The sequence below is a fragment of the Saimiri boliviensis genome, chromosome 1, assembly GCF_048565385.1.
Source record: "Saimiri boliviensis isolate mSaiBol1 chromosome 1, mSaiBol1.pri, whole genome shotgun sequence".
NCBI lineage: Eukaryota > Metazoa > Chordata > Mammalia > Primates > Cebidae > Saimiri > Saimiri boliviensis.
The window spans coordinates 91,497,661-91,524,215 of NC_133449.1; the positions used below are offsets into that span (position 1 = coordinate 91,497,661).

The following is a 26,555-nucleotide window of genomic DNA, read 5'->3' on the forward strand; positions in this document are numbered from 1 at the left end:
ACATCTAGTTTAAGGAGATTAACCTACACAAAGATATTCTCTGAACCTTAAATGGTTAAATAAATTTACGGTACATATGTAACCATTAAAAATGATAACCTAGATTCACATTTATTGCCATGGCATATTCTGGTATGGAAAAAAAGGTGTTTATAAGGAAGCAAATGGAATAAAAATCTCATTTACATAAAATATGTCTATATAAATTTATATTGAAAAAGATATATGAAAGGATTATTTTTAAAGCTAGATTTCAGAAACTAGAATAATATTTACTTTTTTACATGTCTACACTGCATGCATATCTAAATATGTTAATTTATAAAAATAATATTTAAATGTTTAAAGATGTCTATGAACTTTGCTTCAAAACAGCATCATTTTGCTAAATGATTTCAGGACCATAAAGATATATTCTAAGGCTCTAACAGAATATTCCCACTTCTGAGATACCAGCCTAAGAAAATCATTTGAAGAAAATCCCTCCAAAAGCCATGTACAAAGATATTTATTGCTACACTGTTTATAAGAGTATAAAACTGAAAGTAATTGTATAGCAATAGAAAAATGTATATATCAACTGTATAAAGATTCTTTGGACTAATGATTATGCATATATTGTGTTTATTTAGATACATGTATTTTTAAAAATTTTCTGGAGCCAGGAGTGGTGGCTCATGCCTGTAATCCCAGCACTTCAGGACGCCAAGGCAGGCGGATCACCTGACGTCAGGAGTTCGATACCAGTCTGAACCAACACAGAGAAACTCTGTGTCTACTAAAAATAATCAGACAGGCATGGTGACGCATGCCTGTAACCTCAGCTATTTGGGAAACTGAGGCAAGAAAATCACTTGAACCAGGGAGGTAGAGGTTGCAGTGAGCCAAGATCACACCATGGACTCAAGACTGGGCAACAAGAGTGAAACTCTGTCTCAAAAAAAAAAAAAAAACTTTGTATATTACAATGTTTTGACATCTTAAAAAACCTTTCCAGTTGGGGAGAGATTGATCCTCCCTGGACCAGCCAATTCTTAAATATAGCAAAGTGCTCAGCCCAGAGTATGCCTCTGATAGACAAAATATTGGTCAGAGCCAGACCAATATTCTCTGCTATAATCTTACCAGAGCCACTAGGAACCACCCCTAGAGCTTAGTACCAGTCAAAATTATTCTAATTAGCCAATCCTATTTGTTCACCCTGCCCTGCATTTTCTTTCATGTGGAAACCACAATAAAGGGTCTGCCCAATGCTTTCCCCGTGGCTCCTGTCTTCCTACCATTGAACACTCTGGTGTCTTTAAAAAAAAAATTGAAACAATTATAGACACCTCTGAAGTTGAAAAATGTCTAAGTAGCATTTTTATGGAAGAATGAAATTTGGACGCCATATACTCTCTTACGGTCATAAGCTCAGTAAAACTTTATATAAACTTCTCTCCCCAACTTTTAAATAAAGTCATGAATCAGTTAATGACAGAGATGCACTATAAAAGAATAAACGGTAAATTCATTAGCCAGTAACATGGTTGTTTATTATCAAGTAGTATGTACTGTACAGAAGTGCGTGTGCTCTATGTCTGTGTAACTGGCGGCACAGGTTTCTTTACATCAGCATCACCACAAACATGTGAGTAATGTGTTCTGCTACAACATCATGACTAGCTATGATATCACAAAGTGACAGGAAATTTTCAACTCCATTATAATCTTTTTTTAAATATTATTTTTTCTTCAGTCTATTATAATTGTATGGGACCACCATAATAAATACACTCTACCATTGTCCCAAACATCATTATGTAGTGGATGGCTGTAGACTGAAAAGATTATACACCATGACTAAGTGAGATTGATTCCTGCAATGTAAAGATGGTTCAACATGTTAAAAATCTAGTGTAATACACCATTTTAACAAAATGAAAGACAAAACCCACAGGATTATTTCAATTGACAAAGAAAAAGTGCTGAACAAGATTCAACATCCTTTCATGATAAAAATACTCAACAAACTTAACAGAGGGAAACAACCTCGATATAATAAAGACTATATATGAAAAGCCCACAGTGTTTACTATGAAGGTGAAAGAATGAAAGCCTTCACTCCCAATTAGGACAAGACAAGGGTGCACGTCCGCATCACTTCTATTCGCCATAGCACAAGCCAGGGAAACCAGGTAAGAGAAAGGAATAGCCGGGCGCGGTGGCTCAAGCTTGTAATCCCAGCACTTCGGGAGGCCGAGGCAGGTGGATCACGAGGTCGAGAGATCGAGACCATCCTGGTGAACATGGTGAAACCCCGTCTCTACTATAAACACAAAAAATTAGCTGGGCATGGTGGCTCGTGCCTGTAATCCCAGCTACTCAGGAGGCTGAGGCAGGAGAATTGCCTGAACCCAGGAGGCGGAGGTTGCGGTGAGCCGAGATCATGCCACTGCACTCCAGCCTGGGTAACAAGAGCGAAACTCCGTCTCAAAAAAAAAAAAAAAAAGAAAAAGAAAAAGAAATAAAAAGGATCCAAATTCGAAAAGAAGGAGTAAAACCATTTCTCTTCTCAGATGGCATGACCTCATATGTAGAAAGAATTGTGGAATCCTAAATATTCCACAATTTTAAAAAAAAAAGTTAGAATATACAAATTCAGCAAAGTTGCTGAATACAAAATCAATACTCAAAAATCAGATGTGTTTCCATACACTAACAGTGAACAATCCAAAAAGGAAATTAGGAAAACAGTTCCATTTACAAATAGCATCAACATTAATAAAATACTTAGGAATAAACCTAAGCAAGCAGGCAAAAAACGTATACACTAAAAAACACAAAACAGTGAAGAAAAAAATTAAAACAGACACAAATAAGTAGAATGAAATTTTATGTTCGTGGGTTAGAAAACTTAGTATTATTAAGGTGTCCATGCTACCCAAAGCGATCTACAGGTTTGATGTAATCTCTACCAAAATCTATAGAGCATTCATTTACTATGGTGAACAGTATAGCAGTTTCTCAAAAATTGAAAATAGAACTATCAAATGATCTAACAATCCCATTATGAATATATGTCCAAAAGGATTAAAAGCACAATCTTGAATGGATATTTGCAAGCCCATATTCATATCAGCACTATTCTCAACATCCATGAGATGGCAGCTGCCCAACTATCCATAAATGAATGATACATAAAACTCTTGAAAGAAAACATACAGGGCCGTGCGCGGTGGCTCACGCCTGTAATCCCAGCACTTTGGGAGGCCGAGGCGGGTGGATCATGAGGTCAAGAGATCGAGACCATCCTGGTCAACATGGTGAAACCCCGTCTCTACTAAAAATACAAAAATTAGCTGGGCATGGTGGCGCACGCCTGTAGTCCCAGCTACTAGGGAGGTGGAGGCAGGAGAATTGCTTGAACCCAGGAGGCGGAGGTTGTGGTGAGCCGAGATCGTGCCATTGCACTCCAGCCTGGGTAACAAGAGTGAAACCCCGTCTCAAAAAAAAAAAAAAAAAAAAAGAAAGAAAACATACAGGTATCTTACTATGGTTTTGCATTTCCTTACAGATTAGTGATGTTAAACATCTTTTTATGTGCTTAGGGGTCATTTCTGTATCTTTAGAGAAATATCTACTTAGGTTATTTGCTTGCATTTTAAAAAACAGGGTTTTTTGGTTTTGTTTTTTACTGAATTGAAAGAGTTCCTTATATATTGTGGGTAGCAATCACGTGTCAGATACACAATTTGAAAATATTTCCTCCCATTCTGGTGACTGCCATTTTACTCTGCTGATGCACAAATGTTTTTAATTTTGATGAAGTTCAGTTTATTTTTGCTTTTGTTGCCTGTGCTTTTAGTGTCTTAGCCATGTAATCACTGCCAAATCTAATATTATGAATTAGGAAAGGAGGAAGTCAAATTGTCTTTATTTGCAGACGACATTATTGTATATCTAGAAGACCCCTTCGTCTCAACCCAAAATCTCCTGAAACTGATAAGCAACTTCAGCAAAGTCTCAGGATACAAAATCAATGTGAAAAAATCACAAGCATTCCTATACCCCAATAAGAGACTTAAAGAGAACCAAATCAAGAGCAAACTGCCATTCACAACTGCTACAAAGAGAATAAAATACCTAGGAATATGCTACAAAGAGAATAAAATACCTAGGAATACGACTAACAAAGGATGTAAAGGACCTCTTCCAGGAGAACTATAAACCACTGCTCGACGAAATAAGAGAGGACACAAACAGATGGAGAAACATTCCATTTTCATGGTTAGGAAGAATCAGTATCGTGAAAATGGCCATACTGCCCCAAAGTAATTTATCAATTCAACGCTATCTGCATCAAGCTACCACTGACCTTCTTCACAGGAACTGGAAAAAAAACACCTTAAACTTCATATGGAACCAAAAAAGAGCCTGTATAGCCAAGACAATCCTGAGCAAAAAGAACAAAGCTAGAGGCATGATGCTACCTGACTTCAAACTATACTACAAGGTTACAGTAACCAAAACAGCATGGTATTGGTACCAAAACAGAGATATAGACCAATGGAACAGAACAGAGGCCTCAGAAGTAATGCCACACATCTCCAACCATTTGATCTTTGACAAACCTGACAAAAACATGCAATGGGGAAAGGATTCCCTGTTTAATAAATGGTGTTGGGAAAACTGGCTGGCCATGTGCAGAAAGCTGAAACTGGACCCTTCCTTACACCTTATACAAAAATTAACTCCAGATGGATTAAAGATTTAAACATAAGACCTAACACCATAAAAACCCCAGAGGAAAATCTAGGCAATACCATTCAGGACATAGGCATAGGCAAGGACTTCATGACTAAAACACCAAAAGCAAAGGCAACAAAAGCCAAAACAGACAAATGAGATCTAATTAAACTTAAGAGCTTCTGCACAGCAAAAGAAACAATCATTAGAGTGAACCGGCAACCAACAAAATGGCAAAAAAATTTTTGCAAGCTACCAATCTGACAAAGGACTAATATCCAGAATCTACAAAGAACTAAAACAGATTTACAAGGAAAAAAAAAAAAACCCACCAAAAAGTGGGTGAAGGATATGAACAGACAGTTTTCAAAAGAAGCCATTTAAGCAGCCAACAAACTTATGAAAAAAAGCTCATCATCACTGGTCATTAGAGAAATGCAAATCAAAACCACATTGAGATATCATCTCACGCCAGTTAGAATGGCAATCATTAAAAAATCTGGAGACAACAGATGTTGGAGAGGATATGGAGAAATAGGAACACTTTTATACTGCTGGTGGGAGTGTAAATTAGTTCAACCATTGTGGAAGACAGTGGTGATTCCTCAAGGATCTACAAATAGAAATACCATGTGACCTAGCAATCCCATTATAAATCATTCTATTATAAAGACATGTGCACACATATGTTCATTGTGGCACTGTTTACAATAGCAAAAACTTGGAACCAACCCAAATGCCTATCAACGATAGCATGGATAAAGAAAATGTGGCACATATACACCATGTAATACTATGCAGCCATAAAAAAGGATGAGTTCATGTCCTTTTCAGGGACATGGATGAAGCTAGAAACCATCATTCTCAGCAAACTGCCACAAGAACAGAAAACCAAACACTGCATGTTCTCACTCATAAGTGGGTGTTGAACAATGAGAACACACGGACACAGGGAGGGAACATAACATACCTGTTGGGGGGTGTGGGCACTACCAAAAGGGGTAGCAGGGGGTTGAGGGATAGGGGAGGTATAACATTAGGAAAAATACCTAATGCAGATGACAGGGGGATGGATGCAGCAAACTACCCTGGCATGTGTGTACCTATGTAACAATCCTGCACGATCTACACATGTACCTGAGAACTGAAAGTATAGTATTAAAAACAAAAATAAAAAAGTTAGCCAGGTGTGGTGGTGTGCACCTATAATCTTAGCTACTCAGGAGGCTGAGGCAGGAGAATCATTTGAACCTAGGAGGCCAAGGTTGTAGTGGGCCAAGATCGCACCATTCCACTCCAGCTTGGGCAACAAGAGCAAAACACCATCTCAAAAAAAAAAAAAAAATTAAACTTTTATGCTTCAATGGATACAATCAAGAAAGTCAACAGACAACTGCTAAATGGAGAAAATATTTTGAAATCACATATTGGATAAAGAATATCCATCTTGAATATTTAAAAACAAAACCTCCAAAAAACTCAGTGATAAAAAAGCTCAATAAATGCTAAATGTATTTAAATAGACACTTATCTAAAAGAGATATCCAAATGGCCAATAAGCACATGAAATGATACTCAACATTAGTCATCAGGGAAACATGAATCAAAACCCAATAGTTGCTATAGAGTGAGTTCTTAAAGTTTCACATATTTATGGATTTTATAGTTATCCTTGCTTGAAGTTTTACTTCATTGTGATCAGAAATTTTGTAATGATGTCAATCTTTGAAAATTTATTAAGACTTGTTTTGGGGCCGGGCGCGGTGGCTCAAGCCTGTAATCCCAGCACTTTGGAAGGCCGAGGTGGGTGGATCTTGAGGTCAAGAGATCGAGACCATCCTGGTCAACATGGTGAAACCCTGTCTCTACTAAAAATACAAAAAATTAGCTGGGCATGGCGGCGCGTGCCTGTAATCCCAGCTACTCAGGAGGCTGAGGCAGGAGAATTGCCTGAACCCAGGAGGCGGAGGTTGCAGTGAGCCGAGATTGTGCCATTGCACTCCAGCCTGGGTAACAAGAGCGAAACCCGTCTCAAAAAAAAAAAAAAGACTTGTTTTGTGCTCCCAAACATGTAGTTTATCTGGAGGATGTTCCACGTACACTTGAGAGGAATGTATAATCTGCTGTTGTTGGGTAGAGTGTTCTGTATATGTCTAAGAGATTGAGTTAATTTATTATGTTGTTCAAGTCCTCCATTTCCTTACCTATATTCTGTCTGGTTATTCTATTTATTTCTAAAAATGGGGTACTGAAGTTTCCTAGTATTATTATGTTACTATTTCTTCAATTCTGTCAATGTTTGCTTCAGACTTATTTCAGAAGTCTGAAGCTTTAGGGCATAAATATTTATATCTTCTTGGTGAATTGACCCTTTTATCATTTATACAGTGTCCTTGTCTCTTGTAACAGTTTTTGACATAAAGTGTATTTTGTCTTATATAACTATTTCTATTCTCTTCTAGTGACCATTGACAAGGATTGTCTTTTTCCATCCTTTCATTTTCAGCCTATACATGTCTTTAGATCTAAAATGAGTCCCTTATAGAAAGCATACAGTTGAGTACTGGCTCTTTAAATCCATTTGGCCACTCTAATTTCATTTTTTTTTAAAATTTCACCCATTTACATTTAAGGTAATTACTGATAAGGACTTACTATTACCATTTTGCTATTTTTTTTCTATATGTTTTGTAGCTTTTCTGGTTCCTCCTTTCCTCTCCTACTGCCTTCGTATTTCACTAATTTTTTGTGCATGTGACATGCTTACAATCCCTTTTCATTTGCTTTTGTGTATATTCTATAAGTATTTTCTTTGTGATCAATTACATAAAACATCTTAAAGTTATAACTATTTTACATCAATGTCAACTGAATACAATAACTCTACACCATTTTAGCTCCACACTCTCACTTCATGTTACTAATGTCACAAATTCAATCTTTTTTTGTTTGTTGGTTTAAGACAGAGTCTCATTCTGTTACCCAGGCTGGAGTGCAGTGGTGCAACCTAAGCTTACTGCAACCTCCACCTCCCAGGTTCAAGCAATTCTTCTGCCTTGGCTTCCCAAGTAGCTGGGATTACAGGTATGCACCACCACACCTGGCTAATTTTTTGTAGTTTAAGTAGGGACAGGGTTTCATCATGCTGGCCAGGCTAGTCTCAAACTCCTGACCTCAGATGATCCACCCACTTTGGCCACCCAAAGTGCTGGGATTACAGGCATGAGCCAGCATACCTGGCCACAAATTACATCTTTTTATGTTGTATTACCCCTTTACATAGACTTAGTTTTTTTTAAATACTGTTGTCTTTTACTTTCTATGTAAGAATTAAAAATCAACTTATGTACCAAGATTATAATAATATAGGCTACTTACTATATTTGTCCATTTATTGGTCTTTAACACAGAATGTTATACTTTTATATGGCTTCATGTTGCTGTGTAGTATGCTTTCATTTCAATCTGAAGGACCCTCTTTAGTATTTTTTATAGGGCAGGTCTAATGGTTACTGAACTCCCACAACTATTGTTTATCTGAGAAAGTCTTAATCTCTCCTTTATCTTTGAAGGATAGTTATAGCTGGATATAGTACTCTTGGTTAACAGTTTTGGATTTTTTTGCACTCACAACTTTGAATGTATCATCCCACTGCATGCTGGCCTGCAAGGTTTCTGCTAAGAAATCTGCTGAAATTCTTAGAGAACTCCCTTGAACCTGACAAGTTGCTTTTCTCTTGTCAATTTCAAGCTTACCTTTGTATTTTACTTTTGACAATTTGATAATAATGTATCTTAGAGTGGGTGTCTTTGGAATTGTCCTCTCTGGAGTTCCTTGAGTTTCCTGAATTTGTATGCCCATTTCTTTCCTCAAGAAAAGGCAAGTTTGGGAAGTTTTAAGCCATTATTTCTACAAATAAGCTCCCTGTTATTTCTCCTTCTCTCTTCTCACTCTGAGACTTACATCATGCATATACTGGTTCGCTTGATCTCTTTGCTCCTCTGACATAATTTCATTATTTTGTTATAGCTTTTTGTAGACATGGGGTCTATGTTGACCAGGCTGGTCTTGAACACCTGGCTTCAAGTGATCCTCCTGCTTTGGCCTCCTAAAACACTGAGATTACAGGTGTAAGCCACTGTGCCCAGCCTCTAACTCAATTTTAGATTTATTTGTCTTCAAGTGTGTTGTTGTTTTCTTCTGCATAATCAAGTCTGCTCTTGACTTTTATAGTTCATATTATTGTACTCTTCAGCTCCAGAATTTTTATTTGGTTCTTTCTTATAATTTATATCTTCTAGTTTATATTGTAACTTTTTTCTTGCATCATTTTCCTGATTTTGCTTAGTTTTTTGCATTCTCAGTTTTTAAATTATCTGTCACAGTTTTTAAATCATCTATCACAAAGCTCGGGGTTCTGCATTTCTTTAGGGTCAGTTTCTGAAGCTTTGTTTTCGTTTTTGATTTGATCAATGTCCCTGTTCCTTTGTATGCCTTCTGATCCTTTTTGAATGGATATTTGACCATTTGAAAAAGTGAAAAACAAATAACTTTCTGAATCTTTACAACTGGCTTCATACAGGGAAACACTTTCATGAACCAGCCCAGCTAGAGGTTTTGGGACCACCCAAATTTTTCTGCGAGAAGTGCCTTCTGTGGGCTTGTATGTGTGTTTTTGACAGTCTTAATTTCCCTAGCAACTTATTGCTGTTTCTTCTCAGAAACCCATAATCTCTGTGTCCCTCTGACCTCTTCCAGCAGAAGTGCAGATCTCTTAAGATCTTACGTGCTGCAGCAATCATGTCTGTTTCCTGCAGCTTCCGAACTATGCTACCATTCCCTTCAACACTCTGAGTGAGATGAGATGTATACCAGTTCTGTGGGCAGACTTTGGATAGGCCAAAATATTGAACACATAGTCCATTACTTTGTTTCGGTCCCAAAGGAGAAGGTAGGGTATAGGAAATTTCCTCCTGGTTGCATTGCACTATACTAGGCGGGGAACACACATGCAAAATGCCACAAAATTTCCCACTCCTTTTGAAATAGTCCCTTCTTTTTAATGTTTTAGCTTGAGTGCTACAGCTTCTCAACTGGTCTCTACAATTCTCACAAACATGTCCTGGTCATTATATTCAAATTAGCTTGGTGTTTCCACCGAGGAATAAGGGCCTGAAACTTCCTACTCTAACATGTTGATGATGTGGGTCCTACAGCCAAATTTTACAATCATTACTTGTAACACATAGTACCTTCCACTCCAGGTTGTATTGAATTTTTCTATCTCAATTTCTTTGATAATATTCTACCCTTAAGTCACTGAATCACACAAGAAAATTAGTGTTATAAGGTATACCCAGTATATCAAATTTACTCCTCAGTGGCTTTATGTGTTTTTAAATATTAAATCCATCCTCAAATGATAATGAGTTGTAACTGTGATCAAATATAAAAAAAAAAATCTGTCAGAAGTTTCCAAAGGTAATTTCTGAAAAGATTATTTTGCTAAAATATTGTTATACTAGTATTCTGAGAATAAATATAATTCTTGCCCAAGTGGTTAGCAGAGTTCTATAACAACAACAAAAAAAGTGTTTTAAGATAAGGTTGCATTATTTAAAATTACAAATTTTACATCTTCCTAAAGAGATGTGAATACCTGCTTGTGATGGCCACAAGAAATTAATTTGTTAATTGGGTACTACTTATCCTTCTATTATCATATTTAAAAGATTACTTATATACCTTAAGACTGTTCTACCTTTATTAATACATAATAAGTTGAAAACAGTATTTGAATTGAAAGATCTAGGCTCAACAGAAACTGCAAATCCTGAACACATCAACAGACAACTTTTTATTTAGAGACGTTAAAATGAATCCTGAGAAATACATGTGCTGAATATTATTCTCGTATGTCATTAGACTAATATAAAAACACAGTATTACATGATCCTGATTTCATTTCTTTTCATCAGACAGGTCTCTCTCTGTTGCCCAGGCTGGAGTGCAATGGTGAAATCACAACTCACTGCAGCCTCAACTTCCCCAGGTTCAGGAGATCCTCCCACCTTAGCCTCCCAAGGAACTGGGACTACAGGTGTGCACCACCACACCTAGCTAATTTTGCATTTTTTGTAGAGATCGGGTGTCGCCATGTTGCCCAGGCTGATCTCAAACTCCTAGGCTCAAGCAATTCTCTCATTTCAACCTCTCAAAAGTGTGAGGATTACAGGTAAGAGCCATGTAATCCACCGTGCCCAGCCCTCATCTAGTTCTAACAAATAAAATTTCTCTGCAGAACTTTAATACTGCAGACTTCCTAATTAGCAGTTACTTCTAAAATAAGGCTGGATGTAGGGAAATAATTGATGTAGGTACTAAGAGACAAAATTGTAAACAAAGGTGTATTTGTGTCCTATTGCTGCCATAACAAGTATCACAAACTTAATATTTAAACAACACAAATTTAATATTTTACAATTCTGTAGGTTCAGAATTCTAATGTGGGTCTCAGCCAGTCAAAATCAAGGTATCTACAGAGCTGTGTTCCTTTCTGGAGGCTAAGGGAGGATCCATTTCCTTGCTCATTTAAGTTGCATGCAGAAACCAGTTTGCTGCAGTTAGAGCACTGAGATTTCTATGTCCTTAGCGACTGTCAGCTGAGGGTAATTTCCAGCTTCTAGAAGATATCTGATGGCTGGTGTGGTGGCTCACACCTGTAATCCCAGCATTTTGGGAGGCCAAGGCAGGCAGATCACGAGGTCAAGAGATCGAGACCATCCTGGCCAACATGGTGAAATCCCATCTCTACTAAAAATATAAAAATTAGCTGGCCATGGTGGCATGTGCCTGTAGTCCCAGCTACCTGGGAGGCTGAAGCAGGAGAATCACTTGAAGCCAGGAGGTGGAGGTTGCAGTAAGCCAAGATTGTACCACCGCACTCCAGCCTGGTGACAAAGTGAGACTCTGCCACAAAAAAAAAAAAAAGATATCTGAATTCCATGTCTCATGGACCTCTTTCTCCATCTTCAAAGCCAGCAAGAGTGGGTTGAGTCTCTTATCTACTCTTTTGATTCCTTCAGGTTTAAAGAGTTTATATGATTATTGGGACCACTCACATAATCCTAGATAATCTCCCCATTTTAAGGTCATCTGATTAGCAAACTTCAATTCCCTTTTGCCACGTGCTATGGTTTGAATGTTTGTTCCCTCCAAAACTCATGTTGAAATTTAATTCCCAATAGGACAGTATTGGGAAGTGGGGCCTTTAAAAGGTGACAAGTTCCGGGCACAGTGGCTCTCACCTGTAACAATGACAATACTTTGGGAGGCCAAGGCAGAAGGACTGCTTGAAGCCAGAAGTTCAAGACCAGCCTGGGCAATGAAGCGAGGTCCGATCTCTTATTAAAATTTTTTCTTAAATTAGCTGGGCAAAGTGGTATATGCCTGTAGTCCCAACCTCTCAAAGGGCTGAGGCAGGAGGACTGCCTAAGGCTAGGAGTTTGGAGGCTGCAGTAAGCAATGACTGGCCACTGCACTCCAGCCTAGGTGACACAGGGAGATACCATTTCTAAAAGAAAACCTTTTCAAAAGAGGTGACTGGGTTATGGGGGATGTCCTCGGGAGAGGATTAATCCATCCATGGGTTAATGGATTATCATGGGAATTGGACAGGTGGCTTTATAAGAGGAAGAGAGACTGTCACTAGCATGCTCGGCCCTCTAGCCATGTGATATCCTGGCATCACCTCTGGACTCTGCAGGAGACCAGCAAGAAGGGCCTTATCAGAGGCAGCCCCTCAAATTTGTTTTTTATAAGTTTTTTTTTTTTTAAACAGAGTCTTGCTCTGTCACCCAGGCTGGAGTACAGTGGTGCAATCTCAGCTCACTGCAACCTCCACCTCCCAGATTCAAGCATTTCTCCTGTCTCGGCCTCCTGAGTTGCTGGGATTACAGGCACGTGCCATGACGCCCAGCTATTCTATTTTTAGTGAAGATGGCATTTCACCATGTTGGCCAGGCTGCTCTCGATCTCCTGACCTTAGGCGATCCACCTGCCTCAGCCTCCCAAAGTGCTGGGATTACAGGCATGATCCACCACGCCTGGCCCTGGCTTATCCTTTGTTCATCTTCATATATTCTGAGTCACTTATTACAAATTAAAAAACAAACCTTTACACACTTTTCCTGAATATCATTTTTCTGGGAAGCAAACTTGAGTTGTGGTTTTTTACCATCCATTCCAGATTCGTCATGTTTCACTTTGCTAAGATGATGATCCGCAATCCAGTCCATGAAGACAGTTAAAAGTTCATAAGCTTGCCCATTAAGTGGTACCTATATGTCAAAAATTAAATCATTTACTTCAGTTCACAACTTCATAAAACTTCAAAGACAAGCCTTAAATTCTGTAAATAAAGAATAATTTGACTAAAGTAATTCATTAAAATATGTTAAGAACAGAGCTTCTCCAAACAAAAGAAATTCCAAATCAAACCTCCCCAGCTGGTCAGGTGTAGCGGCTCACACCTGTAATCCCAACAATTTGGGAGGCTGAGGCAGGTGGATCACCTGAAGTCAGGAGTTCAAGACCAGCCTAACCAACATGGTGAAACCCTGTCTTTACTAAAAATACAAAAATTGGCTGGGCATGGTGGCACAGGCCTGTAATCCCAGCTACTAGAAGGCTGAGGCAGGAGAACAACTTGAACCCAGGAGGTGGAGGTTGCAGTGAGCTAAGATCATGCCACTGCATTCCAATCTGGGCAACAGAGCGAGACTCCACCTCAAAAAAAAAAAAAAAAAACAAAGAAAATCTCACTAACTAATATTAAAAACAATGTAAACAATAACTGAGAGAAGGCAAGAAAAGTAATCATAATTAGGAAGTTGAACTAACTGTACCTTATCACTAAAAGAAAACTTTTCATAAAAAATCTTTGACCAAGTTTGGTGAGATGGAAAAAAAAAAAAGTAAAATTAGTGGCTAGACCTGGTGGCTCATGCCTGTAATCCCAGCACTTTGAGAGGCCAAGGTAGGCGGAAAACCAGGTCAGGAGATTGACACCATCCTGGCCAACATGGTGAAATCGGTCTCTACTAAAATACAAAAAATTAGCTGGCATGGTGGTACACCCCTGCAGTCCCAGCTACTTGGGAGGCTGAGACAAGAGAATCGCTTGAATCTAGGAGGTGGAGACTGCAGTGAGCTGAGATTGCACCACTGCACTCCAGCTTGGTGACAGAGTGAAACTCAGTCTCTCAGTCTCAAAAAAAAAAAAAAAAAAAAAAAAAGTAAAATTAGTCTTAACTCAAAAGCATGAACCACCACAATTAAAAGACCATAAAAAAAAATTAAAGGTTTCCAGAGCCAAAGAATTTCCACTATGCAACTTCGAATCTTTTTCTTCTCACAAAAATTGTTAGTCTTTGCAGTATAACGTTCAGTACACATGATATGAACATTTTTTTCCTAGCAATCTTGCTTGTCCTCTGAGAGCCTACCAAAATGAAAAGTAAAAGAAAAGAACAGGCCGGGCGCGGTGGCTCAAGCCTGTAATCCCAGCACTTTGGGAGGCCGAGGCGGGTGGATCACGAGGTCCAGAGATCGAGACCATCCTGGTCAACATGGTGAAACCCCGTCTCTACTAAAAATACAAAAAATTAGCTGGGCATGGTGGTGCGTGCCTGTAATCCCAGCTACTCAGGAGGCTGAGGCAGGAGAACTGTCTGAACCCAGGAGGTGGAGGTTGCGGTGAACCGAGATCGCGCCATTGCACTCCTGCCTGGGTAACAACGGCGAAACTCTGTCTCAAAAAAAAAAAAAAAGGACAAAGTACTTTATAAATTTAACTAGATTAATTTTAAGTATTATTACAAAATGCATTTCTAATTTAATTCAGTATTTTTCTTAATAAGATACCACTATAAATAGCCACCTTAAGCAGGGAACTATTTGGTGAAACCAAATCTCTACTAAAAATACAAAAATTAGCCAGGTGTGGTGGTGGGCACCTGTAATCCCAGCTACTCAGGAGGCTGAAGCAGGAGAACTGCTTGAACCCAGGAGGCGCAGGTTGCACTGAGACAAGATTGTGCCACTGCACTCCAGCCTGGTCAACAAGAGCAGGACTCCATCTCAAAAAAAAAAAAAAATCTGAAAGACAGACTAGGTGTGGTAGCTCGAGCCTATAATCCTAGCCCTCTGAGAGGCTGAGGCAGGAGGACTGCCAGATATTTAATATCAGCCTGGGCAACACAGCAAGACCGTGTCTCTACAAAAAATATGAAAGTTAGCTCAGTGTAATGGTGTATGCCTACAGTCTTAGCTACTTCAGAGGCTGAGGTGGGAGGATCATGTGAACCCAGGAATTCAAGGCTGCAGTGAGCTATCATCAAGCCACTGCCTTCCAGCCTGGGTGGCAGAGGCAGACTCTGTATCTAAAAAACAAAACAGGCAGGGCTTGGTGGCTCATGTCTGTAATCCCAGCACTTTGGGAGGTGGAGGCAGATAGATCACCTGAGGTCAGGAGTTTGAGACCAGCTTGGCCAACATGGTGAAACCCCATCTCTACTAAAAATACAAAACTTAGCCAGGCGTGGTGGTGGGCGCCTGTAATCCTATATCTTCAGGAGGCTTGAACCCAGGAGGCAGAGGTTGCCATGAGCCAAGATGGTGCCATGGCACTCCAGCCTGGGTGACACAGCAAGACTCCATCTCAAAAAAATAAAATTAAAAATAATAATTTTAAAAATAAAAAATTTAAAAGACTTCAAAGAGAGAAATATAAAAGCAAATTAATAAAAAGGCAACGTTAAGCAGATGGCAATCTACAAAATCAGAATCAGATGACTAAAGACAAAATGATAAATAGTAGCATTACCACATTATTCTGAAGAACAATTTTTCACTTTCTTAATTTTTTCAAATAGAAACTAACTCCCTTTCGATGAAAAATTATCTTAAGTTCCTGAATATAAAATCTTTACCTTTTCAATTTACTCCAATTTTCTCAATTTATAAAGAACTAGAAAATTTATCAAAATATCAAAATGATCAAAGCCCATAAGATACTACTACACATCCACTGGAAGGGTTAAAATGGACAAAACTGAGCCGGGCGCAGTGGCTCAAGCCTGTAATCCCAGCACTTTGGGAGGCCGAGGCGGGTGGATCACGAGGTCGAGAGATTGAGACCATCCTGGTCAACATGGTGAAACCCCGTCTCTACTAAAAATACAAAAAACTAGCTGGGCATGGTGGCGCGTGCCTGTAATTCCAGCTACTTAGGAGGCTGAGGCAGGAGAATTGCCTGAACCCGGGAGGCGGAGGTTGCGGTGAGCCAAGATCGCGCCGTTGCACTCCAGCCCGGGTAACAAGAGCGAAACTCTGTCTCAAAAAAAAAAAAAAAAAAAATGGACAAAACTGAAAACATGAAATGTTGAAAAGGCTGTGGAGGACCCAAAAGTTTGATATACTATTAATAGGAATATAAAACAGTGCAACCAATTTGGAAAACTGTCAGTTTCTTAAAAACATACATCTACCTTTATCTACCCTATGACCCAGAAATTATAGTCCTGGTATACCCAAAAGAAATGAAAACATATTCCATAAAAACCCTATACATCAATATTCATAGCAGCTTTAATCATTGCAGACAAAATTAGAAAAAGCCCAGATGTCTATCAACAGAAGAATGAACAAACTCTGATGCAGTCATACTATTGGGCAATAGTAAGGAACCAACTATTAATACACACTAATTATGCTGAGAAAAAGCCTTACACAAACAAGTACACACAAAACAATTCCACTGACAAAATGTCTCAAATAGGCAAAACTAACTTATGGTAATGTAAATCAGATCAACGGCTTCTGACTAGAAAAGGGCACTACAGAACTTTCTAGGATAGTGGAAATATTCTATATTTGGTTGTAGGCAACATGAAATATTTATCAGAATTAATCAAACTTTAAAGGATTTGTGCATTATGTTACCATATGTAATTTATACCTCAAATTTTAAAAATTCTTAGTAAAACAAAGATACATAGAAATCCATTCAGGGATGAATTGCAATCTTGACTGAAATATAACCAAATGCTTGTGGAGTGTCAAAACATATTAAGCAATAAAGACACTAATGGCGTGTCAATGATTGTACCTGAAACACTGCTACAATAGAATTTGTTTTTGCAAATGAAAGTATATTTTAAATATTCTTAAGGTATTTCCCTGTTAAAAAATTATGGTGAATCCTTTCCAGAGCAAACATTCCAAAAATAAAAAAATCAAAGAGAAAAGATTAAAGCATCAGATAAATCTTCCTGGCTTTCCATTGGAGAAATTTTCAATCACATCATACCTTGTAAGTTTTTGAAACTGGTGCTTTTTCTTGTTTTAAACTTTTCATTTCATGAACAGCATGGGAACTTCCTTTTAATCTCTGTATTGTCATAAATTCATACTTCCTCTGCAATAGCATATATGCATGAATTAAAGAAGAACTGTATCAAAATGAGTAAACTCAAAGGCAATCATTTAAATATATACTTGTGTCTCTAGAGAAGAACAGGCAACTTACCTGTAAATTATCTAAACGAGCTTGAACTCTTTTAGCCTGAATCTCCATCTTCCTGTTTTCTTCACTTGCTTCATTTAACTAAAGGGTAGAAAACGTTAGATATTTCAATATAAACCTTCAAGTGGTTTCATACTAAGGGTTTCTCAATCTACTATCTAATCTGGTCGATACTGCCAACCAATGTAACAAATAGAGACAGCATTCATGATTAAATTAGATCACAACTGAAGTCACCATTTTTCCCTAAAATATTAATGGTTTCTAAGATAATTTACTTCATTTTATGAAAAATGTGCAAGACTCCACATGTCTTAAAAACATATACGCATATTTTATAAAAATGAAATGTTTTTATTAAGTAAAGTTGCTATTTGAACTATAACATATATAAAGAAAAGTGTAAAATCCTAAGTATGCAATAGAATGAGCTATAACTCGGATCATATTACTGGGATTATGTGTGTATACGTGTCTGCGTATAGACTTACATGTATATATATGGAAGAACTGACATCTTTACAATATTGAGTCTTCCCTTCCATGAACATATCTTCAATTTATTTAGGTCTTATTTTCTTTTAATAATGTTTTCTAGTTTTCAGTAGAGATGTCTTGCACATCTCTCTTTAGATTTATTCCTGGGTATCCAATGATTTTTTAATGAAATTACTTATGGTACCTTACAATCAAATTTGTGATCCATATACACCATGAATAGAATACTATGTGGCCATAAAAAAGAATGAAAGCATGTCTTTTGCAGCAGCATGGACGGAGTTGGAGGTCATTAATCCTGAGAGAAATAACTTAGAAACAGAAAATTAAATATTCCATGTTGTCACTTATAAGTCAAAGATAAACAATACACATGGACATAAAGATGGAAATAACAGACACTGGGGACTCCAAAAGGGAAGGGGAGGATGGAGATGGGTTGAAAATTAACCTACTGGGTACAATGTTCACTATATGAATGAAGAGTACACTTTAGAAGCCCAGATCTCACTGTCACACAATATATCCATGTAACAAAGCTGCACATGTACCCTCTGAATCTAAAATAATTTTCCTAAAGAATGAAAAGTGGCTTTTTGAAAATATAAACCAATAAGCCATGAGCTAGACCTGTGAAATTCCAATATCTGGATCACTCCCAAGTATGCTTATATTCTCTGGGGTTTTTTTTTTTCACTTTTAATTATGCAATTCTGTCTTTTGATATGATTATTAATTTTGTATAGAATGAAAGACATATTTTCCTCTGTTAGGCATTTAAACCGAGGAGTAAGCACCTTAATCTGATCAGGAACTGAGCTTAATCAAGGCCAGGTTTCAGTCTGGGAAAGTTCTGTCTCCCTTTAATTCATCCACTCCCAAGGCACAACCCTGCTCCTTTCAACTGAGATCCTGGGGTATACACTGGGACTCTCTCCCCATGATGAGTCTTGAACATTAATCCTTGCCTCCTCAACTTAATGAGAAATGCTTTTAAGTTATTAGAAAAACGTATATCCAGTATTAGCATAAATTACTGTGTAAGTCAGTCCCAGAAATAACATACCTTTTTCTTCAGCAGTTTCAAAGTATATATCTTCATCTAGCCAGAAGTTGACTAAATCTGCCTATTGCTTGTTTTATAAATACAGTCATTTTGGAACACAGACATGCTCATTCACTTATTGCCTATGGCTGTTTTTGCGCTACGATGGCAGAGCTGGGTCAGTGAAAGAGAGACCATATGGCCTACAAAGCCCAAAATATTTACTACCTAATCCTTAATAGAAAAAGCGTGCTGACCTCTGATCTATTCTTAACAAAGAAATCGTAAAAAAAGCATTCTGCCATCCAAGCTACTTGGGAGGCTAAGTCAGGAGAATCGCTTGAACCTGGGAGGTGGAGGTTGTCATGAGCTGAGATCACACCATTGCACTCCAGCCTGGGCAACAAGAGTGAAATTCCATCTAACAACAACAAAAAAGCATTCTGCCAAATGTTTTCAGTTTGTACACACTAGTTCATAAATCCAATTATAAACAGGTCCAAATATTTAGTAATCCACATATCCACCCCAATTACCACATACTCATGCAACTATTTACAAAAATTATTAAAGATAACAGAAACCTAAGAGATAGTATCTAGGGCAACAGTGTACCTACGCTAGGAATTTTTAAAATTCTATCACAAGAGAGTGGTTGAATGATACTGTAATGAGAAAAAGTGATCTCTCCAGGAATAAGGCAGGATTCCAAACAGACAACGGGCCGTCAAATTCACAGTCCAAGAGTAAAAGGCCATAAATGAATTAAGGAAAGCCAAAGTATTAGATCAAGTGAGAAACAGGGTATCTATGTATCACTGACAAAGAGGAGGATCAAAACAAGTAGAGATTAAAGGGAAATAAAGGCAGAAACAGCAAAGGACAGACAGCTGGCAAAGGAACTGTGAGAGAGTCTGAGGCTCAAGTTACATTTTAGAACTCATAAAGATTCCCAGTCCAATGCTTTCATTTTCAAAGTAACTGAGTTTACTCCAATTTCTGCTATAACATCTACTCCCCACACAATCTAATACATACATAATAATTCTCCTGTCTCTCTTTACTATACTTCTTTACTTTCACATTTTTCAGCCAAAAACTGGCAGAGGAAAGAACAAAAACAGACATAACTCACAAAATATTTATGTTATGCAATTTTGGTATTATGTATTAACCTAAATTATAATACTTATATAAACAATTATACAGCAATGTGATGCCAGTTTATAACGACAAGAACACAAGGAATGTGAAGGCCTGTGTCTAGCACAGTGCCTAGGATACAGTAGATATTTGAAAATAAATGAATGTTAAATAAGCTATGATATGTAACAGTAGTTAAAATAATAAGAAGAAAAGCCAGAGATCAGTACCTAAAAATGTAATTAGTTCTCAGGTTATAAGGCTTTTTCTTTTGCTTGTCTTTTTTCCCTTTGCTTGTCAGCTGGTTGCCAGAACAAATAAAGATAAGAAACCAAAGAGCTTAAGAATGTTTTATTTATATTTGGAAGTATTTTAAAATAAAGGTAACAAATGTAATCTAAATTTTCTCTAGCTGAAATATGTTCTAAGGCTGACTTTAATTTGTTATATAGAAATTAATTTGTTATATACATTTTAGTCTTATTCTTTTGTTATATATATTTTATAAAAATATAAATGTGCTATATATGTAACATATAAACATATTATAAATATAACATATGAACATACCGTAATATATGTTATAAACATATATAAATATATATTTTAATATAACAAATATATAAATTTGTTTTAATATATAACAATTCTTAGAATGTCTTATATCCAGTACAGATTAAAACAGGTCTTACCTGCTTTTTTAAGGTATCATTCAATTCTTTCAATGCATCAAAAGAGGACCTCAGTCTCTTCGTTTCTCTATTCTTTTCCTTAAGAACTTCAGTTAAGTGTTCAACTTCTGCATCATGTTGCTAGGGGGAAAAAAACACTCTGACCTAAAACCTGTAAGGCTTGTATATCACTACCACTGTGAAACATGAATTAATTACAAATAAGAACTACTTCAATCACAAAAACTTTAATCACTGAATTTAAGCACAACTGACTAGGGTGGCAAATAATTTATAAAAACCATGCAATCTACCAAAATAACAACAAAACATCAAAAGCATTTACAACATACTTATTAAAACATATTAGCATTAACAAAGTAGCAATGAGTCTATTTTCTGCTTCTGCTCAGAAAAACCCACTCACACAAACTCATGGAATATTTTGTTTGACATCATGGAATAATAAAACAATGAAGAATTTCTGACACTTTTCAAGAGATGAGTAAACTATTTATGGCTTTATAAAGTGTATAATTTACATTATCCTTGAGAAGTAAATCTTTTATAAAACCAACTGACTTCCTAACATCATGAAGTAGATAAAATTTCTGATGCCTGCTTTTCACCTCAAAACATGTTAAATACATAATAAAATTTCTGAGCCCCAAACCATTTGACTCTTCTTAATCAGTTCTGCAAATAATTCAAATCAACTTCCCCCAATTACATTTAAATGGGATAGCATGTTTTAGATTTAAAATGCGATTACTTATAGTTTCACATTTCACTCTCAACTTACTCATAAAGTTTTAAAACAAGTCTCTATAGGAAATCAAAAAATTGAATTAATTTCCTTCTTCCAACTAATGATATAGATACAATGAAAATAAGATAATTATCTTTATACTTAATAAAAATAGTAGACACACAAATCTAAAGAGAGAGAATCAAGAATAAGATTGAAATGGAGAGATGAGAGAATCTAAGCATTCTTTAGCCCTGTGAAAAAAAAATCCAATATTCTAAAGAGTTAATCTTTGAATGATTTTATTACTATATTAAATAATTCCTTAAATAACTTAGGATACAGTCACAAAGACAGTTATTTTTAAAACTAATATAATATTTTCATTGTCCAACTTTTTCCATATCTAAAACGTATTAAAAACACAGGCATTCCATTTCTAGCACAGACCGATAAGCTCAATAAACTCTTCTGCCACTGAATGCAGCTAAAAGGCCTAAATAAAACATAAAACAACTACCTGACAACTGTGAAGAGAAAAAAGGGGAGGACATTGTGCTGGGAGAGAAAACTTGGAGAAGCAACCCTCAAGGGTAAAGCTTCCTCATTCTTGTTTTTTGTCTTCGCTCAACATTTTGCCCCAGGGTGGTTCCCAGGCATGGAGAAGCAGAACAAAAACTTCAACTCGCTGGGCACAGTGGTGCACATCTGCAGTCCCAGCCACTCAAGAGGCTGAGGGAGGAAGAGACTTGAGGGTATGGTGAGCTATGATGACGTCTGTGAATAGCCACTGCACTCCAGCCTGGGTAACACAGCAAGACTCCATCTCTAAAATTTTTTAAATATTTTTTTTTTTATTTTCACTAAAGCTCTAAAAAAAATTTCACTAAAAACTAAAAGAATATCAGTCTTTCTGGCAGAAAAATCAGAAAGAAGGACCCACAGGACAGACAAAAAGCAGTAGAGCCAATGCTTGCAAAAGGGAGCTCAGTTTAAAAATATTACCTAAGTCCTGGCTAACACTTCAATGCCTCTTTACCTGCACAAAAAAGACCCAGAGCAGCACAGCAAAGCTCTGAGAAATGCATCAGGATTTTAAACTGTTACCCAAGTTTCACACTAACCTTTAAGAGGCACAGGCACAATACAACTCCACAGCAACACTGCAAAGGCTTTGAAAGCTTAGCTGAGATAAGAACCGCTGCCTAGAGGAGGTGAGAAAAAAACGGAGGCCTGGCCAGGCAAGGTGGCTCACACCTATGATCCCAGTACTTTGGGAGGCCAGGGCAGGTGGATTGTTTGAGGTCAGGAGTTCAAGACCAGCCTGACCAACATGGTGAAACTCTGTCTCTATTAAGAACACAAAAATGAGCTGAGCATGGTGGTGGGCACCTGTAATCCCAGCTACTCAGGAGGCTGAGGCAGAAGAATTGCTTGAAGCCAGGAGGCGGACACTGCAGTGAGCTGAGATTGCACCACTGCACTCCAGCCTGGGTGACAAAGAGAGACCATCTGAAAAAACAAAACAAAACAAAAAACTGGGGCCTAAATCTAACTGGGCTGAACGCTTTAAAATCAACAACATTCTCCAGAGGGCAACAATAGAACCCAAAACCGAAACATGATAACCAGAAGGTCTTGAGTATACCATAAAAATCACTGAACATAAAACAAACCAAAGAAAGTAAACCTCAAAAAAACCAGATAATTAACAGATCCCAATCTTGAGATGACACAGATGAATGTTTTAAACTATGCTCCATGAGGTAAAAGTAAATATACATAAATGTAAACACAAAGACAGAAATGCTTATGAGAAAAACAAACAAATTTTTAAAAGAACTTGAAATTTTAGAATTTTTAAGTATCAGAAATGAAAATTTCACCAGATGGGCTCAATAACAACATGAAGATTAAAAAAGAAATAATGAACTTTAAGATGAATCAAGAAACTATCTGAAGAATACCAAGAAAATAATGGGAAAAAAGGAACAGAGCCTCAGAAATCTGTGGGCAAAGAGCACAAGGAGTCACTGGAGATCCAGGAGGGAAGAAAAAAGAAAGTGGAAAAAACATTGGTGAAATATTGGCTGAAGAGTCCCCAAATTTGTCAAAATACAGAAATGTCTGAATTCAAGAAGCTCAGTTAACCACAAACAGAATAAACTGAAGGAAAAGTATGTCAAGAAACACTGTAAATAAAATGCTGCTGAAAACCAAAGATAAAGAAAAAAATCATAAAATGATGCTATTAACGTGACATTCTGGAAAAGACAGATGTACCAGGACAGAAAATAGGTCCGTGGTTGCCAAGCGCTGAGGCTGGAGGAAAGGGATAGCTACAAGAGAAGCGTAAGGGAACTGGCTTTATCTTGACAATGGTTGTGATTATAAAACTATGCATTTTTCAAAACTCACAGAAATGTACAACCGGCAATGAATTGTACTCCAGAAAAGTTATACATACAGTAATGTATGTCTTGGTATGAATGAAGCAAGGTATATTATACCATCTATATAATATCCTTGCCAAAAATATTTTATCTGCATATTATCATTAGGAAGCAATCAGGTAAATCCACAATGTGAAATTTAAGACTGCTAGCCTGAATTCTACAGAGAAAAATCTCACAAAAAAACAAAAATGGTGAGGTTGAGTGCTCTAGATTCAAAGAAACCAAAAAAATATAAAACCAAATATAATGCATAAATCTTGTCTAGTTCCTTGATCAATCAAACAAACAAACAAAACCCCAAAAACAATAAAAGACATATTGAAGGCCAACCGAGAAAGTATACAGACTATAAATAAGTTATTGAGTTAGCATTAATTTCCTTATATGCTAATGGTCTGGAGAATGTCTTTATTCTTAGGAGATACATACTGAGGTATTTAGGGACACAGCCATGATTTTTAAGAACTGCTTTCAAACAGTTCAGAAAAAAAGAATGTGTGTGCGTGTGTGTGCGTGTGTGTGCGTGTGTGTGCGCGTGCGTGTGTGCATGTGTGCGTGCATGTGTGTGTGCGTGTGTGCGTGCGTGCGTGCGTGCGTGCCTATGTGTGGGTGTGGAAAAGAGGAGGAAGGAGAAATAAGCAAATGTGGCAAATATTAATAACTAGTGAATAGAAGAAAAGAAGAAATACACCACTCTAAAATCAAAAGCTATATAGTTACCTCTTTTATAATTTGAAATCTTGTTAGAACCTCTTCTTCGACACCTTTAATTTTACTCAAGGCATTTTCATGTCTGAAAAGCAGTTGTTCTCTTTCAAGTAAAAAATGTTCTCGCTTTTGAAGTTCCTCAGCAAATTTCTGTTGTGCTGCAGTTTCACACTGTATCAAAATGTCAGATTGTAATGCTCTTAAAAAGTCACAAATTCTGCAAATTATATTCCTATTGGCTGACGCTGTGGTTTAACCAAGCGGTTTTCAGGAATATGGGAGTAACTAAGGACCACCTGGATTACAGTATCCAGACTAGTATGCCAAGTAAACTTGTATAGAAATTCTATCTTGATATAAAAGAATGTGACACTAAGAGTCCACTGTGATGATGCAAGAGAATTTGGGGTCCAAAATGGATCAATGTGGGAATTCACTCAGGGTGGTGGCAAAAATATTAAGAAAAAAATAGTAGAGAAAGTTATAGAATATAGTCTCAAACCCTTTTGGAAGGCCTAAGTGTTTTTTCATAGTTTCAATGGAAGTTTCAGCTGAAAGCAGCCTAAACCCCTTTACGTTTACTTAATAAGAAAAGCAAAGAGCTAAGGTATATGGGGGAGTTTATCTGAATAATTCATTTATTCATGTGGGCTTAAAACTAAACTTTGAGCCAGATGGCCCTCTCGGGGGGAGGCTGACCAGGGGTATTACCCACTAATGGTGTTTGCTTTGGGCACTGGAACCTGTCCTTTAATCTCACTCCGGGTTGACTCAAGCCATTGTTAATTAAACTTTACTAAATAAATGTGAGTCTCATAGGCTGGTGGGGCCAGTGGCTACTATCTCTTTATAGTACTCTCCAGGGAGTCTGTAAGAAGCCACAGAACCTCAGCCGGACTGGCAAAGCATAATATCTGTGTGTCAGTGTACTTTATTCATCCGTCGCTGAGTCCTACAAACTCCCACAGGTAGTAACCCCAACAGATCCGTACTGAACAGATTTAGTTCACAATCCCGCTTCAATTCCATGCTCCGCTTCCACGTCATACTCTACTATTTTTCCTATATCCTCCACTCCCTTACCTTGTTGTTTATCACCTTGGGCTGAAAGACCAAGGCCTGGATAAGCACTGACCACCTTTCCTGGCCCCATGCTACTCAGCTCAGCACCACTGCGTGCTGAGGTCGGGGAGGGGGGTATCACATACTGTGAAAAGTGGCCCCTTTTTGAATTCATGGTCTCAGTCCTGTACTAGATTCTTAATGTAATCCAAAAATCTTTTTATATGTTCACAGTCAGCACTCCAATCCTCATTCTCTAAAGTGTCTATTTTGAGCTTTCCCCATTTTATTAATTTGCAATACATCATGTCCTATATGCCACTCTCTGTAAATAGTCTGGTCTCTAAATTCACAGAAAAAAAAAAAAAAAAAGAAAAAAAAAAAAAAAAAAAACAAAACACCAGAAAACAGCAAAAGAAAACATCAATCTCTTGGTCATAAAATACATATACACATGCTTCTCCTTCCCTCTCATTAAAAAGGTAGGCTCAGGATAACACTGCCTTAAGCCATCCTGTGAAGACTGAGGATTATCCCTTTAATTATTTTCTTTCTTTCTTTTTTTTTTTTTTTTTGAGACAGAGTCTCACTCTGCCCCCAGGCTGGAGCACCATGGTGCAATCTCAGCTCACTGCAACCTCCCCACCTCCCGAGTTCAAGAGATTCTCCTACCTCAGCCTCCTGAGTAGTTGGGGTTACAGGCATGTGCCACCATGCCCACCTAATTTTTTTGTATTTTTAGTAGAGACAGGGTTTCACCATGTTAGCCAGGATGGTGTCAATCTCCTGACCTCGTGATCTGCCCACCTTGGCCTCCCAAAGTGTTGGGATTACAGGCATAAGCCACCACAACTGGCCCCCTCTATTATTTTCAATCTCTCCCACCTCATCTGAACTAAAATCTTTCTT

The 26,555-nt window shown here is 37.5% G+C and overlaps 1 protein-coding gene across 1 annotated transcript in view; it reads right to left on the minus strand.

Moving 5' to 3' along the window:
* CCDC138 (coiled-coil domain containing 138) overlaps positions 1-26,555 on the minus strand; it is a 79,597-nt gene that overhangs the window by 37,749 nt on the left and 15,293 nt on the right. Inside the window, exons 5-9 of the mRNA XM_074400311.1 lie at positions 24,597-24,755; positions 20,694-20,813; positions 17,319-17,396; positions 17,100-17,207; positions 12,904-13,068 (exon numbers count right to left, since the gene is read on the minus strand). Of these exons, the coding sequence (XP_074256412.1) occupies positions 12,904-13,068; positions 17,100-17,207; positions 17,319-17,396; positions 20,694-20,813; positions 24,597-24,755 (630 nt within the window). The remainder of the gene's footprint in view (positions 1-12,903; positions 13,069-17,099; positions 17,208-17,318; positions 17,397-20,693; positions 20,814-24,596; positions 24,756-26,555) is intronic.